The 22,863-nt window shown below is 37.4% G+C and overlaps 1 protein-coding gene across 2 annotated transcripts in view; it reads left to right on the plus strand.

Moving 5' to 3' along the window:
* Positions 1-19,770, plus strand: part of LOC124165859 — a 49,082-nt gene extending 29,312 nt beyond the window's left edge. For both annotated transcript variants that reach the window (XM_046543384.1, XM_046543385.1), the window contains 6 exons: positions 666-955; positions 1,534-1,715; positions 2,882-3,101; positions 14,469-15,041; positions 15,956-16,180; positions 19,205-19,770. In XM_046543384.1, coding sequence (XP_046399340.1) covers positions 666-955; positions 1,534-1,715; positions 2,882-3,101; positions 14,469-15,041; positions 15,956-16,180; positions 19,205-19,318 — 1,604 coding nt within the window. In that variant the 3' untranslated portion in view covers positions 19,319-19,770. The remainder of the gene's footprint in view (positions 1-665; positions 956-1,533; positions 1,716-2,881; positions 3,102-14,468; positions 15,042-15,955; positions 16,181-19,204) is intronic.
* The last annotated feature ends 3,093 nt before the right edge of the window (positions 19,771-22,863 follow it).

Below are 22,863 nucleotides of genomic sequence, written 5' to 3' on the forward strand. Positions count from 1 at the left end.
GACTTAAAGAACATGCCTTCCACTGTGAAGCTGTCTAATGATCAACACTGTTTGACTCACCATCAATTGATTTGTACACATTGTACTCAGTTTCAAACGAAGTTAGCCTTTCTGGTGTGAAGGCAAACTACAATATTGTTTACAGTGTTTCAATTCAATACTTAGGGGGTACATAATAGTTTGATAAAGTATTTACATTTATTCGTCATATTTTAATGTTTATACTGAAGTTTTAGGTTAATGCCAGATTATATGCACTGACTATGGGTATTCATTCTTTGTGTCATCCCATTGATTCCAAACAAAAAGTAAAGTTGAAACTGGAAAAATATTGGAAAAAGAAAAAACCAAAACTTATCCAAAAAAATTAAAAATCCAAAGTTTTTGTTGGCAAATGTTGACTAATCCCACCCTGCTTGTTATTCATGCATAAAATATGGCCCCAGTCAGGGATCATGATGGAAGGCAGCTCTATCTGACTGGCCTGGCAGGAACCACCTGTAACTGGTCATCATGACTAGCATGGTTGTAATTGTGTATAACTTTCTAGTCCCTATGCCAGTATAGTTAGTTTACCTTTTGCTAATAACCAACTAATGCTGTTGTATGATTTTTTTGTGGAACAATGTTTTGAGTAATTTTATCTTTCATAATTATCTTTTCAGTTTTTGCACATGCTTTCTTTAAAAAGTTGGAAGAAAGATTGAAAAATGGTACAGAAGAAGGATGCTCTTCTTTTGAAAATTTAGTTCATATACTGAATGAACTTGCTGAAGAGAAGCCTAGTCATGAAGTTGAAAATTTATTGAAGCGCATTCTCCAGATACTTGGTCCGCACAAAGATTTAGTGGAAGAGTTTTCTTGCTTCTTAAACTCTAAGCAGGCTTTACACCAAGGATGTCTGGCTAGCCACCTCTCTGGAATACAAATGCGCGATTTCATTCATAAATTGGAGGTAAGTTACTGAGTGAGATGGCCTCGGTAGTGGTAAAGGGGATAAATCCTCTCCTGCCTTACTGAAGGTTGCAGTTTCGAGTCCTGCCTGGTTATCCATGGCATTGGTGATTTTAAATGTTTCATCTGTGTAGTAAAATGCTAGTTATTGGGGTACCCATTTGCGTTAACCCTTAGTGCTATCCTTCCTCCTGGGGTTTTGGAGAGAAATGCAGAGGGTATTTTCATAAAATGTAGCAACTAGGGGGGAAAAAACAATACAAAGCTATTTTATTGCATAGCCATAAGCGGTTTTTAAAATAATCATTGAGGTTAAATTGGTTATTATTGACTAAATATTTTTACATTTACTGAAATAAAATATATCAATGTAATAAGTACAGCAAATAAAATAATGTACTATGTAAGAGCCGATATATCGGCCCCCTACACTAAAAGGGTTGAAGATTTATCGAGAAGAAATTTTTTAATTTAATTAATACTTTTCTGTTCCCTCATCTTACTTTCTTTACTGTGGAAGAGAGGCCCATTTATGGATGGAAAAGGGTAGACTGCTGTAATATTTTTTTTAAATTTCAGGTGTACTTTGCAAAGCAACCAAATCATGTACATAAAATAATTCAAGCAATATCAGATTTGTCCACCCGGCCATGTATTACGTTAGAGGAAATCAAAGAAGAGATAGTTCCACTCCTTAAAGGAAATTTAATCTTATTGCACAAATTGCTTCAGCTGCTGCCCACTGAGCGTCCTCTTGCAAGGTGCGTTGAGAATTCATGTTTTCCACTTTTAATTTGTGTTAATTTGAGCAATATCTGTAGAGTTGAGCCGATTTTTGACTTATTTCTCCCTCAACTATTACTTTATTTCACGATAAACTCTACTGCAATTTTCCATAAAATCCCTATGCATGACTGCTGTACTGGTGATTTAAGGTCATGGAAATTTAAGAAATTGTGCCTGGAAGTCAGAAAAGCTGGGGAAATCGAAAATGAAAAGTTGGTATGAGCAGGGTTTATCCTGAGAAATGTCCAGGAAATAAAAACTGGAACTGAAAGTCGTGGAATTACCAGGGAAAAACTCCAGAGGCACAACAAAAAGGTGAAAATCATGGGGTGGCGTTGCGTTTGAGGTGGAGATTTTTTGCGGCCTTGTTGGCTCACTCAGGCTATGGATCTGGCTGCTCCTTATATCAGGATTGCTGTAATTATGGCTAGCTTTCATTTTTTGTGATGCTTTGTTATAGTTTTAGATTTTAAAGTGAAGTCTGCCAAGATTTAACAATTTGTTTTTAGAATTTTGACTGGAATAAGTTACTTTCCTTGAATAAATAACATTTATTTATTAATATACCTGGCTGTATTTTTGGTAAAAATTTATGTATACTACTGCTATGAAATAGATATCAAGTCCGGGAAATTTAAGAAATTCAGACTGAAAGTCGGAGAAATTGGAAATGAAAAGTTGGTATGAACCCTTCTGTTCTCATCATTGGCACAGTACTATTTTGATACTTAATCCCATTAGTGCTAAGTAGCAACCAACCAACCAAATTTGCTTTTTGCACTTAAATCATCAATATCAAAACTGAACTGCTAGTGTATAAGGCCAAACATTTTATCGAGTTGTTATAGGCTTAATATGGTGGAATTACATATATACTTAAGTATGTTAAGAGTTACTGGCAATTGACATCTCATACTTATTTTTTTTCTTCATGTCCGGTTTCAATAAATTTTGTATTATCTACTGATATCCTGAAATTATTCCATATTGAAGATGCTTTCTGATGATGTCATCCTGGAAACCCTATACTCACTGGAATCCATTAAATTCTTGCCTGGCCATTATCATTTGATTCAGGCTTAAGCTATTTTCTGTTTTCCATGATAGTTGCCTTGCTATGATTTTTTTCCTCTCCTTATAGCCTAATGACTGACTTTGAAGAATTAGAATTTGTGGAAGATTTGGACCTTAATATTGATATGGAGCCTGTTGAAAATGTCAGGTTGCCTGAGAAAGACCTGGAAGATCGCTTTGGAGGGGAAGGGTGTGAATGCCCTTGCCACTCATCAACTCCTTCAAGTGTCCCTTCTGGTGAAAAGGAGTCAACCAGAACCTCACATTGCAACCGCTGTGGCCTTAAAGTGAGTATTTACTTATTTTAGTATACCGGGACTAGCCACGGTGATAACTTTACGGATTCACCCGCAATGCACAAATTGTGCGAAAAATCGACTGAGGAAAGATCATTCGCCTTGACCGGGATTCGAACCCGGATCCGGAAATCGAGGGATCCGGGTTCGAATCCCGGTCCAGGGGAATGATTTTTCCTCTGTGGATATTTTGCACAATTTGAGTATTTACTCTTTGCTGCTGTGAAATAAAATGCGAGTGAAGTGTTAAAAAACATGGCAATTGCAATCCCATTTGAAAATTTTCCGCTCTCATAAAAAATACCTGCAGAAATGGCTGTAGGTTGATTATATAGCTATCATCAGTACTTAAGAGAACTCTATATGCTGATTCCAGTTTCCATTGATTATAAATGCTGTTTTACAGCTGTTACGTTTACAGCTATTATAAATACTTCCTTTCTTGTTTGGAGTTTTACTTTGTTGGATTCATACACCTAAGGAAGAATGCAGTTACAGGGTGGTCATTGTATGGAAAAAAACATGGAAAGTCTGGGAGTTGTATTGTCTGGAAAGTCAGGTAACATCAGGGGAAAATTTGAAAATTTATAGTTTCTATAAAATTGAAATGATGATTTTTCTTTGTCCTCTACTTTATAGGCATAGATTGATTATTTGAACATCTCACTCACAGTGTGTTATTCGAGTGGAGCTCTGTAACTGATTAATTAAATTTTTGTATCATGATTTACTTTATTGGTTTAAGGTTAAATTTAACTGTCCTGCTGATGTGAAAAATCATGAAAAAGTAACAGTGAATATTTCAGAATCTTAAAATTGTAAAATACATGGAATGGGAGTGGTCTAGCAATGAAAAGATGAAATAGGAAGAGAAAAGAAAACAGCCTGGTGCCAAATAGATGCTACTCGACAAATGAAATTTTAAAAACATCGCTACACTGAACTGGACACTCAGGTGTGATATCATTTTTCATCAGTATCTAGCTTCATGGTGTTCCCAAGGCTTGGAAACAAGGCATAAAGTGGACGATGGTATCAATAACTTGAAGAGGAGATGGCAAGATTACATATTTTTGCAGCAATGTTTTCTTTCCGTATTTGAATAAGTCTTAAAGCTTAAAACCTTTCTGGTAGCCAAGTTAAGCAGGGGTTTATCCTGACAGTTATGCATCCCAGATTACTTCCTCAGGAATATTGATGCATTATAGTGCGAGCACAAATATGAACACTCATTATCGGCAGATTATATCCCTATACTTTTCTATATTGCCCTACCTATCTGAAAAAATCGTGCACCATAATGCTACCTTAGGTAAAGGCTGTATTCATTGTACAGTGAGTCCTCGTTTAACTTCACCTACCGTTCCTGAAAAATGTGACGATAAACGAAATGACGTTAATCGAAGCATAATATCCCATAAAAACAATGTAAAAATTGAATATCGGTTCCTAGACCTCACAATTCCTATGCGAAAAAATTTTACCGTATCATATATGGGGCATTCTTTACGATGGGAATGCCAAACTATGGCATAAATACGAGTTCCTGTCTTCATCGACGACAATAGCAGCAGTGACGTAAATCCTTCTCCATTTTTGTATCTTCCCGCATTTGCTTTTCGGCTTCGCGGTCCAATGAATGCTACCAGACGCTACAGACCGGGGATCCGGTGCTCCGGTCCATAGGCCCTACCCTCGCTACGAGAATTTCTTTTCGGACCGGTCAGGAGCGAAATCAAAATAGTAGGGATGAGTCGATTCCAAATGTCGATTCTCGATTCCACCGATTCTCGGGCAGGGAATCGGAATCGAGAATCGATCGCCTAAAGTCGATTCCGATTCCATCGATTCCAGGAAGATAAATGTTTTGAGCATAGACTATAAGTTTGGGGCATAAAGGCCGCTACACACCCAAGCGGCCGCGGTGTCAGCCTTGCCCGCGCGGAGAATACGCCCGGCTCGCGGGTGCTGCGACGAACATACCTAAGCGGCCTCGGAAACATGAAAATGTCGGCAAGAGCGACAAACCGACGAACCCTGAAATGGCGCGTGATCATGAGCAACTCTAAGAGAAAAAAAAATTGGAAACCTCGGGATCGGGAAGCAATGCATGCGTTTTCCGTTCATTTATTAGCCGCTGGTCACGGCAAATCAAAGTATTGCGATGAATCACATTCGGAGAATTCATCTCGACCACCAATTTTAAAGTATAATAGATCGAAATATATTTTTTTTATTTTCGAATGATATTTGAAGTCTGATGATAATAAAAACGTGCAGAGAGCGAGTTTTCCTGTGAAAAAGTTTCTTATAAATACGCGCTGAGAGCGGGTTTTTTTTATCTACGTAACTTTTTGAGACTAACACGCGTCTGCGTCAATAATAAAAAAATTAGACACATTCGCGTTTGTATAGCCCAGTTTCATCAATGCAACCCTTGAGGAAGTTGATACTTGCTTGGCATAAGCCGCCGCGGCCTCCGGGCGGACTCGACAGGTTGCGTTCGGCCGCCACCGCGCACCCGCCAGGCTGCTCTGGTATGTATGGACGCAATGAACGTTACATTATTTGTTTAGCCACCGCGGCCAAACGAGAGTGTAGCCACCGCGGCTATTGTTATTTTTAGGGATGGTCGGATCGGATACCTCGGATCCAAATATCCGCGGATATTGCCCTTCATCGGATACATCGGATCCAAAGTCGCGGAAGACATCGGATCTGGATCCGAAATTTAAAATAATAGCTTCAGTGAATGCAACGCCCCATCAGGGTGGAAAGAGTTCCGATTCTCTCTTCGAATGCGTCGTCGCATGCGATTCTTGTCCTACTCATCAACCGTTTTGTTTGAAAGCTCTCGCAGATGTTGCGAGTAGAATTTCAGCCGTGGCCAGGATTTTCAAGCCAGAAAAAAAAAAGGCAAAATACGACTGGCACATAGTGTGACTCTTCCCAAGAGATTGAACAATCATCGGAGGAATCTCAGCGCCGTAGGATAATAACCACGTCAAAAGTAACTACGTCGCAGATTTCAGAAAACCAGCCTCGGCCGTCCATCAGCCCGTGCCTCTGTTGTTTTTTTTTTTTCGTATCCGAAATCACACGGACCAAAAATCATTGTCTTCTAAGGAGAATATCAAATCACATGAAAACAATTGAAGCGTGTTTCATCCCTAACTCGTCTCACCAACTGACCTTTTTTGGACTTCCCGCTTCAATTCTCCGTTTCTAGACGACAAATGCTAGGAGAGTGACTTTCTGGGCCCGAAGATATCTTGATAGCTTCGACAATTAGATGATATGCACGTGATTTCAAAAAAAAAAAAGAATGAGACCAAACAACATGCATTCCTGACGATATTTATGTTTATTTTTCAGCTCTAATTGATTGCCACTCAGTTTTCTATCTACAATTCTACAATTACACTTTACTGATATGCAACATTTTCAAAACAGCATAATTTTCAATGAAACAAGCGCAGCATTAACCCCTCAAACAATTAGAGACGGATTGGAAACGCCAACTACATATACCACGTAGCACGCTTCGCTTTGAAGGCAACGACGTCACTGAAGCAAGATCTAACTTCTTCGTCCAACTCCCTCATTTGTAGCTTCGTTGTTTGAAATACGGAGGGAGCGTGCTCCTTTCTCTCCACCTCTCCTTTACGCGCTCCTTCCCAGTGGCGTAGCCATGGGGAGGGTCCGGACCCCACCCCCCGAAATATAAAAACACAGTTATTGTCCTTCGCAAAAGAAAACAAAATATCGAAAAATCAGGAATTTACAAAAATTTTCTTTAACAAATTAAGTTTTTCGATCATAAAAAGTGTCAAAATTAGTTTAAAACCCATTATTTAGTGCCCGGTTTTTTATAAAATTACGCACTGTGGCGTAAATTATCGCGAGGATGTGCTAAATCCACCTCACAATACTGAAGCATTTTCGGATGAAACAAAAGTCCGTATGCGATGAGAAAGTAAAATTCGTGGGAAACGTGAGTGAGGAAAATTTGAATTCAGTCGATGGCAGGGGGGTAGCCAAGAATTTTGTTGAGGGGGGATCCAAAACCAGGGGGGGAAATTTTTAAACAACAGGGTACAAAGGAGAGGGTTTCAAACTAATTTCAACGCCCTCCATAATGGAAAATACTTCACTTTTCAAAGATTCATTTTTTTCATTTGTAAATTCATGATTTTTAAATATTTTGTTTCCTTTTATGAAGGAAAGTAATTGTGTTTTTTATATTTATATTCCTCTCGCTACGCCACTGGTCAGTGGTTCATCCTAAGAGTTTTCCTATTTTCATTTCCAAACCCAAGCGTAACAGTTTAGGCCCTGAGTATGTAAAGATGTTTTTAAAAAACAACTTGAAAGCCCATAAAATAATTTTTAATTTATAAAAATATTAAAATGTGTATGAAAATCTAAAAAGCATTCCATTGATTATATGCACCCACAATAAACTTGAATAATGACTTTGTTTAATGGTAGGAATTTGAAAATGCATTTGGATTCGAAAATATCCGATTCGAAAGATCTGGCTCCAAAAATCCTCGATCCGTCCATCCCTAGTTATTTTATTCCATTCAATTCTTAAATTTTAATGACAGCAATGCTACAGATAAATCAAAACCCCACCTGTTAGAAGGAATAAGAATCGATGGAATCGGAATCGAGAATCGGGAATCGATTTGAAGGAATCGAAATTGGATTCGGAATCGAAAAAAAGTGGAATCGACTCATCCCTACAAAATAGCGCAAATGAGCGAGGGCGGGCAAACTGGGATTATGAAATCGAAGAGATGGTTTTAATTGCGAATTGAGGCGGGCGGGCGTCGCCTGGGCATCATCATCGCTGAAACATCGTCGCAGTAACAGGAACCAAAATTATTGTGAACATTGTTTTCTTGGACATTGTCGTGGAAATGTCTCTGATGCTAAAATTTGCCAAAAACCGTAATCGCAATTAACAATGCACACCGTTTTACACTTTGAATAGACTGACCGTATTACCGCCTACGAAACAAACAACCTGTAACGCCTGCCAGTTCGCCTTTTTTCTCGCGCGAAATTTAAAATTCGTGACGTTATCGCGAGGCGAAGGGGCGATAAACGAATCACGGTCGTAAAATTTTCGTGACGTTATCGCGAATTGACGTTAAACGGGGTGACGTAGAACGAGGACTCACTGTATTGTACTTCTGTAAGCACACTCCCGATTATCCAGACTAATGATGGAGGAGAGATGGCACGAATAATTGGAAAACACAGATAATCCAAACGCTTGCTTAATGTTCTTGTAATGTTCATAATTTACGTAAAACAAACAATGTATTACAGTACACTCCCGATTATCCGGGCTAATGATGGGGAGAGATGGCACGAATAATCGGAAAACACGGAGAATCCAAACTTCCACTTAAATGTCTTGTAATATTCATAATTTACGCAAAACAAACAATATGTCATTATTTATGAAGTTATTCTGTTATTTTAGAGTGCTTCCCGGACTCATTGAAAGCTGTCTTTGCCAGTTCGCGATCTTTTTAGCGGCGATAACATGGTTGTACTCGTATTATTAATGCTCCATGTGAGGCCTGGTTTTGAGAACCACACATCCAAGGCCTTGTGATCATGTATGCAGAAAGGTGATTTGCACAAATGCTTCAAAACCACTGCAAGATGTCGGAAACTACATTGTCAGACACCACGCCAAGTAGTCACGTCTAGCACAAGTTGCCCGGGTTGCAACTGCTGCGCGAAGTGTATCTGTGATCAAGGAGCGCAGTTGCGCACTGCGAGGCTTGGAAAACAGGAACACGGTGCTCCTGTGAATGCAGCTAATGCGTGATCGCTTCCGTTTTACGAAGGGGATTCCTATGGAAATAATAAGCCGGTGTATCCCAGCATGCCGTAATTCTAATGATTTTGCGTCCGGTTTAAAAAAAAAGATCGCTGAAAAAATTGAGCGAGAGTGAAAATCATGCACAGATTATCCGCAACCTGGATAAACCGCAGCAGGATAATCGGGAGTATGCTGTATTATTTATGCACTTAATCTGTTGTTTTAGTGTTTCCCAGACTCATTGAGAGCTTTCTTCGCCTTACTGCGATCTTTTTAGCGGCAATAACGTGATTGTACTCATATGTCTACTGCTCCATAACCTGGTTTCAAAAAGCACGCATCCTTGGCTGTGTGATCACGGGTACAGAAAAGAGGTCTGCACGGATGTTTCAAAACCTCTGCGTGACTTTGGAAACTACACTTTCAGGCACTACGCCACGAAGTCGCGTCTCGCACGAGTTTCCTGGGTTGAAACAGCCGTGGGACGTGAATCCATGATCACAGAGCATGGTTGCGCACTGCAAGTAGGAGATTCTGTTTATGTAAATAATTCTATTTTACGAAAGGGATTCGAATAGATTTGCTTGCTCGAATAGATTCGAATAGAATTAATAATCCTGGTGTAGCCGAGTATTAAAATGCAGTAATTCTGGTGATTCTGCGTCTGATTTTACTTTTTATAAAGATCGCAGAAAACTCTGAAAGAGAGTGAAAGTAATGCACGGGTAATCTGCAATACGGATGAGCCGCAACCGGATAATCGGGAGTCTGCATTATATGAGAAAATAGAATGAAAAAGTTAGGAAATTTCAGTATGGGGTATGACTGGCCACCCTGTGTTGAAAAGGAGAGATTGTGCTCATACTATTGTTCTCATGTAACATGGATATTCATAACCATGTTAAAGTAAACTCTAGATTTTATGAAGCAGGTTAATATAAAGTTTCGACAACACAAAGGAAAACTGTCAGTCCTGATGAAAAGCTTATACTAAATGAGTGGTAAATTTGAAAATACTGTTTTGAAAAATGCAAAAAAAATTGGAAATGCTAACTTAGTTTTTGGTCCCCTGGAAGAGGTGATATTCGTTTTTATGAACTAGGGTGAAAAATTCGACTACATATCTATTAAAAATATATGTACAGTGCAACCTTAATATAACGACACCCCACGGTGCACTAATAAACACTCGCTATAGCGAATTGTCGCTTTACCGGAGGTGGAGCAAATAATAGCCAATATACCTGTTGCGAACAGATATACAGGAACAGGAGTGGTGCGGCGACAGATAAACATCTATCCGATAAACGTAAGCATAAATCCAGACGAAAGGCGATTTTTTTTGCACCACTAAATTTCCTTACTCAAATAACGACTAACTATTCAAACAATTTATAAGCGCCGCACTGAATAAAAATCATGCAAAGCATTGTTTCGTCAATCATTATGTTTATTGAACGACAGTTTACCACATAAATTTGAGACTGAGCACTCCATTAACTTCATTTCTAACAGATCGCTAGCAGTTACAGAGGTTAAGGAGTCTCGATGAAAGTCTTCCGGCGGTGAAACCCTCGCTATGGCGAAAGCCAACGCCGAAAGGGTCTCGTAAAAACGAATTTTTTAACATGCTTATTATAGGGTCAATTGACGGTACATCGGCTATCTCTCGTAATAGCGGGGGTGTCGCTATAGCCCGTACTCGCTTTAACGAGGTTCCACTGTATAATGTAGTATACAATGGCTGTTTGTTTTGGGTATTTTTAATTGTATCTTGCGTAGGATGGAAAAATTGATGATGGAAATTTCATGAAACAACTTGCGTTGGACTGAGGGCCAACTTGGCAAAATGGGATCGCCTTTTGTTGTGTAGTAACATGGGGCACAATTTTTGGTTATTGTCAACTGCAACCTTGTGAGGTTCAGGTAGTTGCTTGCCCTCCTTGGGAAAGGGATGGCTGATTACCTATGGTGCCTAACAAAGAATGCGAGGAACACATATTGAGTGATAGAAACAAACAATATACAGTAAAACCTCTTTACATCATAATGGAGGGGACCAAAATTTGGGCAATTTGATGTATGGAGGTTCACTATAGAGAGGTTTTAGTGATAGGCACCATTTTTTCATATCCTTCAGAAATGAAAGGCACTACTGTCTTTTAAACCATTATATTTATGCGTGTGAACAAACATGCTTGCATTAGTGAACATGTATTTAATATTTAATAATCACAGAAAGCGATCATTATTGAATGATTTTTGCCATGATTCAAGAGAAAACAATGTGATCTCTCTTAATTCAACAGTCACTTAGGATAGTTGGATACCTTTTTTCTTATTTACTGTTAGGTATGCTCTCATATGGAACAAAATGGCCACCCACAACTAATGATCAACATGAAAATTACAGCATATTAAAGGTACATAAGAAAAAAAAGAGTGAAACATTTATTGCTGAAAATGTCATTCCATGTGTGTAATCACGGCTGCATTAATGGTCTCTTGTTGTCTCGGTACGAGTTGCGGAGGTAGTTAGGCCGTCTCGGGGGTATCTCCTTGGTATGATAATTGGAGGTTTTACGAGATAAAGAGGTTCACTACAAAGAGGTTTGCCTTTAAATTTACATGTAAATCAGACGGGACCTGAGGGGTGGTATGATGTATGGAGGTTTATGATGTAAAGAGGTTCACTACATAGAGGTTTTACTGTAATAGTTTCTGCAGTATCTAATGTAGGATATCTTCAGGTCATTTGCGGCTAGACGAGATAGGCAATCTTTTTTAATGCCTGCAAACTGGAAAAATTATGTCCCTTTCATGTTAAAATAATTCCTAAGTGACAAAAACTTTGAAGCCCCTCCTGAGTCCTTTCTTGCACAGGACCCTGGTTAGGCAGCTTGTATGCAAGCATTTATGGCCTGTGGGTGGGGCTTGGCTGTGTCATTAACTCTGGGTTTCATCTCCAGGGTGTTGTGTTGTTTGGGGCAGGAGTGAACCTTTTTGGCACGAATACATTCTAAAATTCTTGAAATCATGTACTTATGATACTATGAAGTACTATTTTTTTGGTCCTATTGAATTTGTGCTATCAAGATTTTACTGCATCTCAGTCCCAAGGTTTGAAGCAGCTGCAATAGGGTAATTTTCTTATTCAAATATGTCAGAATCCATTGTGTCACTTAAAATGAAATGCCTTATGTCCCATAATAAGCAAATTGATAACGGTACTTTACCCACTACACCACTGAAACGATTGTGCTCTATGGCAGTCTTAATGCCCAATATTTCATCTTCACAGATGTCCTGATGAGAGTAAACTTTATTCTAGGTGAGTCTTGGGCAAAGCATACTTCGGAGAATATAGGGAAGAATTCATAGCTGGATCTTTTGCAAATTGTCATAATGCGACAGATATGATTATGTGCACATATTAGACACCTTGCATGTGGAGAAACGTGGTGATAATCATCTATTATTTATAACTTGGAGTGAATAATTCTTGTGTTTGTATTTTAGACACAAGTGTTACAACTTTTCATTATAAAACTTCATCTTCTGCCTACCCAGCATTCTCGGAGCGTGAAGCTGGGTGAATAAATGAATAGTATAATTTGTGTACTAGAGATAATTTGGCTAACTACTCCTTGAAAGTGGTTCATTTCCGTGTGTTAAATAATCTCTCATATTCACTCTCATTGCATTTTACGTGCCATTGATTTAAGTATCATTCATTTGAACTTCCGCTGCCTTCATATACCACCTGCTGTATTCCTGTCGGGATATTCTATCAATTTCTTTTATCTGTTAACACTTTGAGTGCTGAATAGACTATGTCCTCTTCTCAGCTCAGTGCTGGCCATTTTCTGTATTTTTCAAAAATCACTAAATAATAAACTATAACGAATATTTTATTTTAATTTTCATATTATAAAATTATAAGATGGTTAAATTATGCACTACATGAACCATGCCTGCAATCATGAGCCACTGCTTACTGCTAGCAACGCTAGAGAGCATTACTTTCCACGCAACAAAACCAGAATTCCAGCAATGCACAATTGCATCGATTACAAATCCCCAAGTCGCCTGGAAATGCACATTTGTGTAGCTAGCATTCTTAGCATTAATGGCGTGAACCTTTCACTGACCTTATTATTCATTTGGAAGCTAAAATGTTTGCATTCAGTTGTCAAGATGAATGGTTCTAGATACTGGGTTTTACAAGTATAAGTTCAAATTAAGCGAGAAAATGAATTTTATGGCCTCAGAAACCTTGCAGACCTTAATCATTGCAGACCTTAATCATGTCTTTGGTCCAGTAGATGTGATAGAGCTTTGAAATGTACTGTTCATGTTGGTGCTATAATACTACCACACCAAAAGTATGATGATAAAATTGCACATATGTGTATTTTGTAGATTTCATAAAATAATTAAATCTACAAACCAAATCATGCAAATTTGCAATGAGTTTTTGTAGAAAATTGTTCATGCATTCATTACATTCCACAGTTTGTCATCTGCAGATGCTCACGTCACAATGTGGTGGTTGGGGTTGCAAGAATAACTGGCATCCCAAGATATGTGTTGTGTTTTACCCACTGGTGAAATTTTAATTAAATGATTAACTGGGGAAAATGAAAAATGTCTGTATAAGTCAAATAGTATATTCAGAGCATATTAAATTTTGATTTATACAGGAAAAAAAAATTGGAAACCATTCTGTCGCTCTTTCTCATTAATGGCAGGTTTTGAGTTCTGCTGCATCTTAGATTTTTAGCGTATGATTTTTCTGCCATCGTAAGTGGCATCCTCATGAGAATTGAGTATCTTGGTGATTTGCCTGGAAATTTAAAGTAATTCCCTTTCTTGATTAATCTGTTCATTGGGTGTCCTGAGAAGAAGCAAACAGAGAGCAGAGGGAGCTTGTAAGGGAGACTAAATTTGTAGCCGAATAACTAAGATGTTCTCTCTCCTGATGATGTCTCCTGCCATGGTGGTGAAAGCTTTGTGCCAAAAATCTGAATATGCTGTGGAATGTGCTGCTAAAGCATGCGATGGAAGTCATGTGCTTTTCTTAAAAATTAATTTAATATTTGGGCATATTATCAATGTTGCATAACATATACATATATGCTAATCAGGTGATGTACCATGGATGATAAAATTCATTTTCTATATGTATATTATAATTTATCGTACTTAAGGATATGTCATTACAAGACTTTTACTTTTTTCAATTCTTATGAATTAAATATTCCTAAACATCCGTGTCTATGAAAACGTAGAAAAAGAGGTAGTATGGCAAAGTCTTTGAATTCCACCTAGATATCCAATTTATCTCACAGATGAATGTAACTAGTATTCATGCGTTATGCGATGAAAGCATTATGCCGTAGAGTTTGAAGGAATTAAATGGTCATATTGTGTATGAGCTATGTAGGTATTATTCAAATGTGCTTGGAATTTTATTTTTGTTTTTTCATCCTTATTTTTATCCTTAATTGCAGTTTGTGAATGGCAGGGTGGTCCTGCAAACAGCCAAAGGGATTCGACCAGCTAAAGTTACATTTGACAGTCCTGCCGATTTCCAGCGAGTAGTGGTCAAGGACGTAGTGCAGCCACCTCGGCTTAATAAGGGACGCTCTCGCAAAAAAAATAAACTCTCGGAAAGTAAAGATGAGAGCTTGTCTCCTCCTCCAAAAATTCGAATTATTCACTGTACAGCAGAATCAGAAGATGATGCTTTAGCCACTAGAGTGTCAGACCTCACTAGCTCACCGAGGACGACTCAATCAAGAGCCGGTGGGAAAGGAGCCAGGAGTGCATCTTCGAAGGGGAAAGATGCAAAATCAACGTCCACCCAACAAAAAAATTCTCTTTTAGAGGCTAGTCAGTTGCCTGGTGATTCAGAAATTGCATTAAAATTAAATGTTAATGGGACGAGTGATTCAAAAGATCTGCCCTCAGTGTCAGCTAGCAATAAAAGTTCATCCGAAGGGGAGCCAAAGGTTGTAATGGATAGCAGTTTACAGTCTTTGGGAAAAGTTATTGATGGCGGAGATAGCTCCTCTCAGGACCTGGTAAGTTATTTTCCTTGCATGTTTTATAATCATTTCATCAGTTGAAATATCCTAAATTAATGTTGGAATAATATTTATTGCTCATTTTTCCCATACAATACAACTTGGCCATAAATATATAATGCTTGGTATTTTCTTTACCTGTATTTGAACTCAAAATGTACGATGTGGTTATTGCCTATGATTATACAGCAAGTCCTCGACATACAAACAAGATACTTTTTGAGACCTTGCTTGTAAGTTGAAAAACCTATGCTAGGCAATGAAATGTGTAGTTATCCTGCTGAATGTAGCACTTCGTTACAATGTTGTGTTAACTCATGATGATGATGAACTAGCTGCGCTCAGGTGCGATTGGAACAGAAAAAATTTTGCTGTGCATAGGAAGAAGGAACAGGAAAAATGCTGAACAGTTCCTGACTTCATAATGTTTTTATTGTTACTATGTTCAGACTGTGCTAAAGTGCAAGTTCCTCTACGCCGTACAGCATCGAATTGGCCAACCTCAGAGGTGCCAAATTTGAAATTTCGGGTACGTTTGAATTTTTTGAATGTTCATGCCTCTGAAATTTCGTAGATTTAATGTCCGTAAGCAGAGGACTTACTGTATGTCAAGGCACAGATAATTGCAAAACCAAGATATGTATTTGTTTTATATGTTTGAAAGGCATTTACAAAGGCTTTGTCATTGAATTGTAGTTGTTTGGAAAGAAATCTGTACTACTTCATATTTTCTTCTCAGTCTCTTATCAGTTTTTGTAATATGTGTGTTGCTCTAAAGTACATATGCAGTTGCATGAAGTTTTTATTTAACATCTCCATAGCTATGTAAACCTTTTATTTCACAGTAATGCTCATTGCTCTTCATTTAATGTGTAACTTTTCATAAAATGTTTTTACTGCAATTTTATCAGGAAAGTCAAACCATCTCAGAGGAATGCAGCAGTACAATCAGTGAGTCTAGTACAAAGGTCGATTCTAGTAATCCAGCCGATGAATCCGGTGGTGCAAATGCTGATGGAATTCCTTGGACAAGAGAAGAGGATAGAATTATTCTTCAGACATTTAAAGCTGATGGGGGAAAGAGTGATGCATTAGTGAAAATAAGGCAAAAGTTACCAGAAAGGAGTGTGGATGAGGTAAAAACATCTTCCCTTATAATTATACTCCGCCCCCTTTGTCTTAACTAATTGAAAAATTTCCGTATTTTGTCTAAATAAGCGATTTATACTATGTCAATGCTTAAATTAAAAAAGAAGAACTTTGTGCTTTCACATTAATATTTATTCACGACCATGGTTTCAACGTTAGACCTGATGATGACGTCTAACGTTGAAACCATGGTCGTGAATAAATATTAATGTGAAAGCACAAAGTTCGTCTCTTTTAATTTAATTATGAATCGCTTTCACCAAGTTACGCCTCAAACAATCAATTCTATGTCAATGCATTAAGTTTAGAAAGCATTTGTAGATCATTGTAAGAAAGTTATTTCTCACCTCTGGAAAGGGTATGTATTCATATGTTTCTTTAGAGTGTGTTTTCACGCATGTTGTGTCCTCTTTGACATCATGGTGAATGACAATTCTTCAAGAGGGAGAGGAATTTTTTGCATTTCGAAAATTAGAAAGAGAAATTTTAAGATGTCATTTCTCTAGTGTCTTTGAAGTACATTTTTTACCATTCTTTTAAGTACCCAAATAAGTATAAACTTTTCTTGGCATGCTTCTTCTTTATTGAATAAAATTTATGAAGATTATAAGTTCAAAAATCCATCTTCTCAAGCCTGGTATTACTGAGGACCCTTTTTGTATATTTTGGAAGGGGGCTTCGTAAAGCATGTGATGCAAAACATTACTAATTGAACCTCCACTTATAGCAAATCTCCTTTTATTTTAAAATTGCATGGCCCCTCAAATACAGTGTGTCCTCGTTTAACGTCGTCCCGTTTAACGTTGTTTCACGATAACGTTGCCCAAAAATTGAAACCCTTGATCATTTAACGTCGTTATTGCTTCGCGATAACGTTGTTCAAATTATGCGCGGCGAAAAAAAAATGAATGGCGAGTAGGACGCAAGCGCATCTGATGTATAGTAAATATTACTATATTAATGCGATTGGTAATTTTCGCTCGACAGAAAAGGTTGGCGTGGGTAGCATATGTTAAATATGCGTCTGAGCGAATAATTATCACCTCATTTACCCATTATCTGTTTATTTTTCTGATGCCAACCGAAAAAAATGTCCACGAAGAAGAGTGGCTATCCTGGCGGTTCTTCAGACGTGAAGAAAAAACGGCGATATTAGAACAAAAACTTGGTATTATTAAAAGAATTGAAGAAGGTGCAACTGCTGGAGAGATCGGTCGAGTTTTAGGTTTGCAGGTCGAGTTTTTACAATTAAAATTTCTTCTGTTACTGAAAATATCGATGTTTCGCCATTAAAATACTTTCTTTTTAGTTTTTATATTTCATTTAATAATGCCTTCTTCCCAACCTTTTCGTTATGAAAATTCGTTTCGTTTCGAATGAATCGTTATCATGCTGAAGTGAATAATCGGTAATGAATGTTTCTCGCGATTTCCGCCGGGTTAAAATATTCATATCATCACGAAAATTGACTCGCCCTTCATCCTCGTGCTTCCGAGTGTCAGATTCAGATTTTTTTCGTTTTGGCCTGATTCAGGTGTCTCCCGATTGGTCACAAAGTCTGCTTAAAGTTACGGCTCCGATAATTGGCCTCCTTGGATTCTCGCCCGGGAAATTCTGGATTCTTCACGAAGAAATGGATTGTTATGAACATGGCTAGGAACCAATTTAAATTTTTTACATTGTTTCTTATGGGAAACACTGCATCGTTTAACGTTGTTTCGCTTAACGTCGACTTTTTCAGGAACGAATCAACAACGTTAAACGAGGACTCACTGTATTACCAAACCTTTTTATTTTTGGGAAACATCTGTAGCTTATACCACGAGGGTAACAACCTCCTCACCATGAAACTTTTTTATATAATGAAATATTTAGCGCTTGTTTTCTTGGTTCCCATTTCATTTTTGTGATCCTGTCTGTAGAAATCAATCATTTCAACAGGATATGGGACTTAGGAATTATTGAATCCTTGCTTATCTTGTATTTTGAATAATATTTGAGATTTTTAAGAGATTAAATACTACCTTTTTTATCATTCCATTCCTTGTATGCATATGATTTTAAAAAATGGTGAAAAACTCATGACATTTTTGCTCGGTATCTAAAACTACAATTGATTGAATTTTCAATTATAGCCTTAAGATTGAAAGAATGATTTTTGAAATATCTGTGGAACTTGTCTCAGTAATGACCTTCTACTATATCATGGGATCTCTATTGTATTGCTTAGGATGTGATTGTTACTAGTGTGCTGGAATGTGTAGGAGGTGATGTAATTACATCTCCTCAATCATCATATAAAGTCATGTCTCCTTCATTAAAAATATAACTGCAGGACATTATAGTGTGTACTCCCAAGGCCAAAAATTGAAAGATCATGGCCTTAGGTTTAGGAGTTCCTGAGAAGTCTATCCATGGAAAGAAAGGAAATCCATGGAAAGTGTTTCGTATTCAAATGCTGTTAGTCTTTGGTGATTCCAGAAAATGCTAAATATATAGTTTCTAAAGCCCTAAAAATTATCCGAAAGTAATAAAGTCATTTAATGGCAATATAAAATTCATTCACACTGATAATGCTGAATTGTTTATTCTTTCCGTACTTAGTATGGCGGTGATGTGATTTTTTGTAGTTGTTAGTGGTTGCATGTACAGAATATTTGGCCTACTGATGAGGAAAATGTTATCCTATAGGCTCGGTACATATGTATACAGCACCACAAATGTATATGGCATTTTAATAAAGCAATTTGCATTCGTGAGATTAAGAGGTGTTGAAACCTTCTATGACTCAGATAAGAGGAAAATTTTAGATTTGATTCTCTGATCATTTCAAATTGTTATGGATCAACTATATCAATTTAAACAGAGGACTACTTACATCTTAATATGTAGTATTTATAATCTTGATCCTCCATAAAATAGCAATACACTATTATTGGCAATTACATTTGAACTAATCGCAGCATAAAATCATGTCATTTATGTATTTGCCGTTGTTTCTTTCCTTTCAGATTGTAAGCAGGTTTCAAGAGCTAATGAGTCTGTTTAGGAAAATGACTGTGCCCACAACCACAGGTGAGGAAGAGGATATTGTAATGGAAAGAAGAATTTCAGATGAAAACTAATATGTTTAATGAGTAAGGCTTTTGAGATATAATTTGAAAGCATTGTATTTTTATAAGCTGTAATCTGTGATATTATGAACCTCAGCCTGGTATTTTTTTGAGGAATTTTTAATTATCTTTATTATGACATGTTCCGCAGTCTCACTGAAAGTGATCAAGATGTGAGAAATCATCTTCCAGGTAAATTGATTTTGGCTGTAAAAGAAATTTGGTCTTCATTATTTCTTTCTGCATATTAGACCTGAATATGCATATCATTTAAGTTAACCCGTTTTGTATCCTGTTTTTTTTAATTGTGCTATGAGCAAGGGAATTGCTGAGACTGTTGTCATAAAAAGCTTTGCAATATCAGGAATTTGAGGTTTTTATTCCATATTTTATATTTATGCTTGTATATATGTAAATAAGTGCTCGAATGACTTTATTAATTTATAAATAAAAGTAAATATTTGTAAATCTCTTGGGTTTTTTATTTGTCACAAATTAAAATAGGGTGATTGAGTTTTAATGTTATTAATTAAGTAGTTTAATTTGTTCAATGATCAGTGTCAGGGTGCGGGAGTAGGGTGAAGGTGATTTGTATGTTATAGGTTAATACATTATTTATAACATTTTACATGACATAACATGACGACACATTGATCTTGAGCCTGTGAATGGAAGACCGGTAAACTAAGTGTTCATTAGCTCTGGTGAAAAATCAGACACTTCTTCACTTCCCTGCTCTATCCATTTTCTCGCTTGCAACCTGTAGCTGGAACTGAATTTAGGTATCAATAGGTGACGTAATAAGAGGTAGCACTTGCATTCCTGCATTTGCATTGTGTTTGTTAAATTTTTAGTTAATATGCGGCTGGTGATTGTTGCATCATCAATATTTCTGCCTAAAATGGCTTATGAACGGGCCGTGAATTTGACAACATTTAGACCGTGAATTTTATGATTTAGTTGGAGTGGGAACCCTGAAATGGCTTTAAATTCATTCCATTGGAATAATTTTTGAGAAACTTAAATAGGGTTTCCTATTATTTTTTTATTGCCTAAATCGAAAGATTATTACACCTGGAGTACGTGTTTCACGCATTTAGATTTTTAAATGACGATATCTATTTTTCGCGATTAAATGAAAAGTGAAAATTTTCAAGCGCGCGAAAACGCGACGCGTAAGTATGAATGCCAGGAAATCTCTCCGTGAGACTTATTTCTGGTTCCCGCTGCCCTCCTGTGAGGTGACCTTGAGGCGAGGCTTAGCGCAGATACGACGCAGGCTGCTAGCGGGTAGCTGAGTACCCTGCTGGCTGGTAGCGCTCGTCTTAAATAAGGATTATTAATACCTTATCAAATCAAGAAAACTTTCCGACCTAAGCCAGTTTAATAAGTGATTATTAAGACATGTTTCCCTGAGCTCTACGCCTCATGCATGCATTGGTAACCTCAGACGATGTATAACTCCTATCCTCTCGTGTAGAAACTAGGTCCCTGTGACGTCACGTGGAGTGGCATCGCATGGGTGCTAATCTGGCCCTTTTCAAATGAGGATAAAAATGGACCATTGCCATTCGTCTAAACCGGTATTTCTTAAACGAAATAATTTGTATATTTTGAATACGCTAATGGTGGGTAACGAATCGCAATCAATGCTTTTCGTTTTCTTTGATGAAGGAAACTACCCTATTGCATCAGATTTTGTCACCAAGAACGTAGAAACTGCCCGTTTCAATTAGGGCTTCTTTACCATTCAAAAATGTGATGTCAATCAAAACTTTACTGTAACTTAATATAGCTATTTGCTAATTATGTCTCCTGGATGATAAATAATATGCATCGTGGCAATTTACACATTTTGACAGACGATTTAAGTTCTTTATTCAGGTGTTGAAATGAGGTAAATTCCAATATTAATCTGTCCATTCATTTCTAAGAAGCAACATCTGTGCCTATGGTATTCATTCAATTTCAGAATTTTATCCTAATGAATTTGTTTACAATTAAATCATTTACATAAAAAATGTATTGCTGCAATTTAAGGGGATATGGTGATGGTTATTTAACATTACTTAAATGATGAATTGATGTTTTCCATCTTTTTAAAGGTCTTTATAGCCTTTTTTTATATGATTTTATCTGGTCTTTTCAAATTTGTATGGACAAATTATGAATATTTAGCCTGAGGGTGTCAGATGTATAAATAATTTTTAAGATCTTAAAATTAAATTGATCAGTCAGATGCATAATTAATTTAAATTTTTAATTTAATGCCTCACTCACGGGTCAGTCACGTGCAGACACTGTCCACGGATTTATCTCCTCACGTGTATTTGAAGCCTAATTATTGGTCCGTGTACCATGACGACATATTATGAGCCTGTGAGTGGAAGACCGGTAAGCTAAGTGTTAATTTACTCTGGCGAAAAATCAGATACTTCTTCTCTTCCCACTCGCAACCTCTAGCCGGCCCTGAATTTTGATATCAGTAGGTGAGGTCATGAGAGAGAGTACTTTCATCGCTGCGTTGCATTCACGACGTCCGTCTCGTTTGATAAATTTCTAGTTAACGCGCGTCCGGTGATTGTTACATCATCAATATTTTTGCTTAAAATGGCTTATCAACAGACCGTGAATTTGACGACATTTAGACCGTGAAAACCTGGAAAAAACCGTGAATTTTATATTATAGTTAGAGTGGGAACCCTGATGGTTAACTCACGAGGGCCAAACACTGTGTAGCTGCTGTATTGCCACCCTAATCACAATTTAGCAAAAAGTGGCCAGGGTCAGTCACCCAGTGCCTCAATTGAGTTTGACCTTGTACTCTCAGAATTACATATGCTGAATGCTCCTACCCACGCTTGCCGGAGACATTATAGGTTGCGGAACTCTCTCCTCTGAGGCCAAACCTGTTGTCTTCCATGCTCCTCTTTCTAGACACTAGACATAGTAGAACTCCTTTCCTGGAGCCTATGTCTTTGTTGCTGCTCAAAAGGCTCTAAAGGAGACACTGTATGATAAATCTCTCAGGAGGCTCAACCTGCTGCTCTCTCCATCAGCAGATCCAGACAGTTAACTTACATTGTTGGCAGTAATGGGCTTCCTTCTTGTTGTGCACGTTGAGAACTTAATGCATTGTGATGCATACCACTCTCTGATTTCACAAATCCCACCCTGTTTCACGCCACAGATTAATCGTTGGTTGAATCGGAATGACAGTATAAAATATTATGAGCAGTATTGGAGTTAGAACAGGTTTCTGGAAACATTGAAAAGATTGCAATCTTTAAGGTGTCTCCAATGAAAGGTTATATTTCACTAGCTTCATAAAATGTTAAAAATAATTTATGTATCTAAAAGCCACTTGTTTACACAAATCAGACTTACTGCTGATGAGAGATATTGCATACCACCAAGGTGCCACTAAATTGATAATCACCCTATAACACCAACCTTAATCCACTGCTGATCATGAGGCGCCTTAGTTTAAAATTATGTATCCTAATCTTACATTGATATGAAAGATTATAGTCTTTTCTCCTCCCAAAAGATATCAT

Source organism: Ischnura elegans, chromosome 9 (genome assembly GCF_921293095.1).
Source record: "Ischnura elegans chromosome 9, ioIscEleg1.1, whole genome shotgun sequence".
In the NCBI taxonomy this organism is placed as follows: Eukaryota; Metazoa; Arthropoda; class Insecta; order Odonata; family Coenagrionidae; genus Ischnura; species Ischnura elegans.